This window comes from Atta colombica, unplaced genomic scaffold, assembly GCF_001594045.1.
Source record: "Atta colombica isolate Treedump-2 unplaced genomic scaffold, Acol1.0 scaffold52, whole genome shotgun sequence".
Classification (NCBI taxonomy): domain Eukaryota; kingdom Metazoa; phylum Arthropoda; class Insecta; order Hymenoptera; family Formicidae; genus Atta; species Atta colombica.
Genome location: NW_017259542.1, coordinates 147,876 through 154,921, shown reverse-complemented (window position 1 = coordinate 154,921; position 7,046 = coordinate 147,876). Strand labels below are relative to the sequence as shown.

The 7,046-nt window shown below is 32.0% G+C and overlaps 1 protein-coding gene across 3 annotated transcripts in view; it reads left to right on the top strand.

The window, feature by feature from the left end:
- Positions 1–7,046, top strand: part of LOC108691792 (low density lipoprotein receptor adapter protein 1-like) — a 69,844-nt gene that overhangs the window by 60,131 nt on the left and 2,667 nt on the right. For all 3 annotated transcript variants that reach the window (XM_018199702.1, XM_018199701.1, XM_018199703.1), the window contains 2 exons: positions 2,932–3,044; positions 5,781–6,022. In XM_018199702.1, the coding sequence (XP_018055191.1) occupies positions 2,932–3,044; positions 5,781–6,022 (355 nt within the window). The remainder of the gene's footprint in view (positions 1–2,931; positions 3,045–5,780; positions 6,023–7,046) is intronic.

Here is a 7,046-nt window from a genome sequence, read left to right as displayed (position 1 = left end):
GTATATACTGTAGATTGGAATAAAAAATACGAGTGTATCTTGCGGTATGTATTGCATGTAGGTCGTTAATATTGCATTAAACTGTGTTCATTCAAGCGCTTTTGCTGCAACGCGATCAAATAGTTATTTTTTGCGAACTCTCTCAGTTTGGATTGATTTGAAAGTTTTCCGACGCACTCAATCGTATTCCGCATCGGCAACTTCCGAATTGAAGTATTCATTGCACTTCGTCTTTGCGCTAATTGACCCTCCGAGTTCGTCTGCTTCGATTGATCCTCTCTCATCGTCTTTTGTACCTACGTAATTGCGTCCATTATTGTTAGTTCCTCTTCGCAGCATCGCATTCATTTACTGGTTTACTGGATTGGATGGGCATCCTTTCCATCTCTATGGCAGTTTCTTTGTTTCACGTTGACAACGATAAATCCTGTTGGTTATTTACGTCTCTTCCATTAAAGAAACTAATTTGTGAAATTTATATAATTTTCATTTTGCCATGTACTGAATTCTATATGTATACTGTATGATTCATTGCACTTTAGAATGTTTTTCGGGAATTATACGCCGATTGTTAAGCAGAGAAGTGCTTTTATTTTTGTATTTTTGAAATAATTTACTTTAAGTTACTGATTAAGATGTTTCTGTTGCAAAGCAGAAGTTATTCGCGCGTTCAACAGCATCATCTTTCCATGTCGCAACCATATAAAGGCAACTCTGCATTTCCGTCATTGCTACCTATAACCTACAACTCCTACAAGTTCTCGCTGATAATGCTATTCAGTATTTGCGAGTAAGAAGCTACTGGTACAGAAGCCTTAGATTACTATAACGTATATGTAATCCGGATTAATATAAATAATTGCTAGAGACATAAGTCGCTGCTTTCGTTGCTTGCTTCAAGGGGAAGTAAAGCGCACCTTAGATTAGGTCTTTGTAAAATCGTAAATGAAAAAAAGTCGCGAAGAGAAAATTTGAGAGTTGCGTTAAAAAATTTTGAGTTAACTCTCAAGTCATTTCTTGGAATAAACTGTGGTAAAATGACTTGGGATATTTAATTTATCGAAGGAGCACGAAATATCTGCTCGATATCCGATTTCTTACAACAAATAGCTATCAAAAATATAATTTAACAGACATACTTATGTTGCAGATTAAATACGATAAAATTAAAAATTCTTATATTATATTATTTATATTTAAAAAATAAATGAAGATAGGATTTGTGTTAATGGGATTTAAATTTAGTTATCGCTGCGTAAGGTTTCTCTTTCCTTGCGAAAGGATTCGTTAATCCATTGCGAAACTTTATGCAAATATTTCCACGGATTTTGCTCGAAACAACGTGAATATCAATCCTCTTTTCGCTTAATTCTAGTAATTGTTATTTAAATAAAAGCGAGCAAAGAATTTAATTAAAAGCTCGAGTGCCATGCGAAATAATTTTACAAATGTTAACATTGTTAATACATCATTGATAAATCACAAATATGGAATTTAATACATACAAAGTTTGCATTTTCATCGCATAATTAGCTTCTTGTCAAATTTAATCATTTTAACGTCAATTACGTATAAATTAAAGAATGATTTCATTTCTAGAATAAATATTTTCTATCATCAAGCAATAATTAATTCGTGAGGCGTATTATTAAATAAATATTATTAGACCGATATTTTTATTAATTTTTTTTTATATACAGAAAAGCTTATTCGGTATTTTTATTAAATGTTTTTTTTCATATATAGGAAAACCTATATGATATTTCTATATGATATTTCTTCTGCAGTCTTAATTTTTTTATACGAGACAAAAATTACAATTTAAATTGAATTAAATTTCTAAATTTTATTTATGGCATTTTCATAGTATATGTTGATAAAAGTAATATTTCCGAGCGTGATACATATGTGTTCTGAAATTAAATTGCGAAGATATTAAGCGAATCCATATCCTTTTACAATAACGTGTCCGTGACAGAGAGACCCTATGCGGAATCCGCTTCAGAATTATCGGATTAGGGAAACGCTCCGGAATCTCTCGTGCGACGTTTGCGATTAAGGCAGCGGAATCTCCATGCGCGAGTTAAATCGTTAAATGGACCGCTTAATCCGCGCGAAGACCCGTAATTGCGTTGCAATGGAGCGACGCGAGAGAGCTCAAGTTTAGCACAACGAGATATTTGATTTTCGAAAAAGGTAATCGAGCCTCACTTTACTCAGATTTACCACGGATTTGCTCTTGCTACATGCATCTACTCCAGATGCTTCAGTAAATATCACCTTCTGCTTGAGGAAACAATTGTTGTCGATCCAATAGAACGAATTCGATAAAGATTCATTATTCGATCAGATGATTTATCAGATGATCTTCTTGAAATTTGGATATTCACATGGTAGAGAAAAGAGATGTTCTGGCAGCCACAGATATCAGGAAACGAATTAAAGAAAAGTTGCTTTAATAAAAAGTTAATTAAAGTTCTTACAGATTTTTCTCTTTACTTTCTCTATTCTTTCTATAGACATACATGTTAAATCTTAGAACATATAAAAATTATTGTTTAATTTTAAAATAAGTTGATTAGGTAAGTTAATTAGAAATTAGAATAATAACGTTATAATTATAAACGAAAGTATAAAGTGATTAAAAATAAAATATATTATATTTTATTATTGTAAGTATTTTTCTTTATTAAACTTTACATGTTTAATGCTCAAATGTTTGATGGAAAAAACTGCAAAATGAAGACTATTATTCTGTTTTTGTAAAATATATATGTATATTATGTATTTTTGTTTTCTTTACGTTATTAGATTATATTATTAAGTTTTAAAACAAGAATGTCACAGGGAGAATAAAAATATTTGTATTAAATTAAATTTTCTTGTTAATGGATGCATAATTTTTTATCTTGTTTGGTTTAATTATTACAGGCGAAAGCGAGCGGAAAAAAATTGCAAAGAGTCTCTTTGGCTGTGAGCTTGAGAGGAATTAGGATGACGGATTTGGCCACCGAGGAGGATCAACTCCAGGTATCGATATATAGGTGAGAATATAATCATTAACTATTAAATTACAGATCAATGTTAAATATGATTAGCAGTTTACTTTGTATTAACTTAAAAAATTTGTTAACATGCTGTATTATATTACGTTTAAGCTTATAAATAAAACTTTTTTAAACTTTTTATATGAGAGATAGTATTAAAGATTAATAATTTACATAATTAGAATATATAAATAAATACATAAATTTCATTAAAAAAATAATATACATTTTTCCAAAAAAAAAAAAAAACGTTTTTTCTCTGACAAACCAATCACGATAATGAATAATTGTTTTCCACACGCTAGCCCGATTGAAATTTTAATCGCACGAAGTGAAACTCACACAGTTTGCTGCATGTTTTGCCGATCCGGTGTTGAATTATATTCGTTGTATATACAGATATATGTATGCCTGGGAATGCATCAACAATTCCACATAATGACGACGTGATGATGTAGCGAGCATGCGCGATTTTGATATTTGTTACGGGAAATTACAGGCGCGAGACTATTTCCGATCCACGAAGCTTCTCTCTCTCTCTCTCTCTCTCTCTCTCTCTCTCTCTCTCGCTTGTCAAGCTCGATTTGAAGATTATGCAATATTTTCAGTCTTATTAATAGTCGAAAGAATTATAAAACGCGTAGTGTTCACTGACAATGATTTCGTTAGTTCCTATTTGTATCATTTTATTCATAGACGCGCGTTCAAACAAAATTTTTCAATTATCAAAAAAAATATTATTTTAATAGCAAAACTGAATAACGGTTTAAATATGCATGTTGTTGAAATTAAATGTAAAATTTAATTGTAAATGTGTGTTGTGAGTAAAAAGGGATATTTCACATTCTTTACATTCTTTACATTCTTTATATTCAGTTTTTACACTATATATTCATTTTATTATATATTATTTATAACTTTTTCAATCTATTTATACGTTCATACACAAGAATTCTTACACTAGTCATTAGTTATCTATTTATAAGAAGTGGATCTAAAAAATTCAAACCAAGTTGCACAGCTAAGAATCTTTCAATTATATCTATCTTTGCTGTTCTTCATATCGCATTAAAAATTACTCGCACAAAGTGTAATATGATTTTTAACTCTCTATAACATCAGTCTGAAAGATCATCATGCTCTTCTTTTCCGTCTTCTAAAAAAATTTAATTCACATCCAGTAGAACGCTAAATTGATGCATTTTAATGTGTAATTGACTGAACGAGTCTGATGTTTCATAAATATTAAAGAATTATTTAACTCTTAAATATAAAAAAGTAAGCGTTGTTCGGCCAGATTGTTACAAAAATATGTTAAGATTATATAACGAAAGTGGCAGGGGCAGAAAGGTATACAATGAAAAGGTCGAAATGCGTCGTGTTTTGGAAGAGCCTCGCCGAATTTTCGCGCGGAGCGAACGAATGTACGAATGAAACGAACTTCTCTCGCGATAATGATCCCACGGACTCGTTAGACCGACCAGTGAAATACCAGGCGGTGGTTTCCATTGTTACGTTGAAAGCCCGTCGGGCGGTTGGCTTTGTTTCTCTAGCGCATAATGCGTCCGGAGGTGCGCTAAAGTGGCGAACGAGAAATTTCACACGTAAAAAAAGAACGACAATGAGCGCGGCGAGGGTTGACGTGCCGGTTATAAATTCTCTTAATCTCGCCGCTCGGCATCGTTAATGGCGAGTTAATTAACCAGCGTGCAAAGACGCGCGGCTGAATAAAATTAAGCCATGGGATTAAAAGCATTAAAGAGCATTATTTCGGAGCCGATGGCGTTATCGGCTTTCGCCTGTAATAGCGTAACTTTAAAAATTTTGCGATACTAAAAGAGAGGCAAAGAAAAGAGATTAAAGAAGAGAAGAAAGAGTGGAGAAAAAAAAACATAAGAAAGAGAATAAAAAAATTGAAGAAAAATCGATTTGCAAAGAAGCTTTGTGCAAAGAAACAGAAATTATTCCCGTACTATTATTTTTGTATAAAGAATCGTCTTCGTATGTATTGAATTATTATTTATTAGTTTAGTATTATATGTATTTATTTTTCATGATATATAATATAAACATTTTGAAATTTATATGATTATATTATATTATACGCAATATGTGGTTATTATTAATTGATCATAACTTGATTACATGATTTGATTATAAATTGATTATGAGTAGTACACCAAGCTTGTTATCTAAAATAAAAGATAGGAGTTTTATCTTGAGCTCATAAAACGTCAGCTCACTGTATCCATTCTTTTATAACCGTTAGTGGTGCATCTCGCTCATGCCGCATATTACTTTCGTTTCCCTTAGGGAATTTAGAATTCGCCTAAGTGCCCTCCAGCAAATTTTCAACTACTATATACGGCGAATAATATTGTTGTGCGACATAAACGGAAGTGGCTGCTGCTGCGAGCGATGGGCGTGGATTTGCATATCATAGTTGCCGGATGTGCGTGCAGACTACTAATGTATTGTCATATGAAAGATTCAAATTAGCGCTATTATTAAGATACTATCAAAGCGCGCGAAAGCAACTAATGTGGTGAATAACAGTTTTATTTCTTTCAATGAAAACGAAAATGTTATCCAACACATTAAGTTAAAAAAAAAAAAACGATTAATTTCTTATTAATGGAAAAAAAAATTTTTTTTTCTGTATAAAGAGAATGAATTAATTTAAAAAATTATTCTAGTAATCCTAATTTTTATTCTGTTATCTTTTTAATTCAGGATCTCGTACTGCTCGGCGGACGCGACGCACGATCACGTCTTTGCGTTCATCGCGACGAATCTCAACGAGACAATGGAGTGCCATGCATTTCTTTGCCCGAAGAGAAAAATGGCGCAGACAGTGACGCTAACTGTGGCGCAGGCCTTCAATACGGCTTATCAGGCGTGGCAATTGTCGCAATCCGATCCCAGAATCCATCACGCACAGGATAAAAGCTCTCCCTCGACAGGTGACAGGATCGGTGAGAAAGTTTTCGCATTAGTATACTTTCCTGATAGTCTTGAATGTCTCGAAATGACAGACATTATTCTTTCCATTAAAATATAAAAAGCCAAATAAGAAGTTGAAGGAAAATTAACAAAATATTAACTACGACTATACTTATTGATTTATAAATAGAATTCTATTTTTTAAATTGTGATAAATTATATATATATCTATTAATATTTTTTCTAAATTGACTTTTATAATACAGAGTCATAATAAATAGTCTCTTTTAAGATATTGACTTAAAAAGTCAATATCTAACAATTGTTTGTTAAAAATTTAGAAAAAATTTAAATCTTCAAAGACTCGTAATTAGAACATGTAATTAGAAATTTAAACAAAATCTGAGTTTTCAATTACGATAAATTATACATAGATTACATGATTATCAATATAGAAAGAATTGAGATTTTCAACTCTTGGAGGGAGTTGTATAAGAAGTGCGATCGCAGCTCGCAGAAAAATTAAATACTTCGTATCACTGCGTATAAAGTGATGGTATAAAGTGAATTGAAAAAGCTGGCTTTTATTTTTACACTTCGAAAGCTTGCCATTTGCCTTAATCTCGAGCGAGTTCGCGCAAGTGCAGTATATAAAGAGGTATAGCTACCGCGTTGATCGTAAAGTGCAGTGCCTATATATGCATTGCACTTAACTACGAGAGTACGGATATTGCGGTGCCTTCTGGCACCTGGCACAAGAGAATCAAGAAATTGTACGTTAATATCAGGATGGTACACATCAATATACACATTGCACAATGCATTGTGTCTCACGTGCCATTTCAGTAAATACCAACAGAAAATATTACAGTTTTTCTCTCTTTGGTATCTTTTTTGGTATCTCGATTACAATTCGCTGCTTTTTATCTGTATTTTATCCAAATAAATAGTAACACAATATTGCAACTCTATATCTAAAGTTCATTCTAGATGATCTATAATACTGTCAAAATTCAAGATAGAATTCTATTTAAAATTCTATCGATAATTCTATGC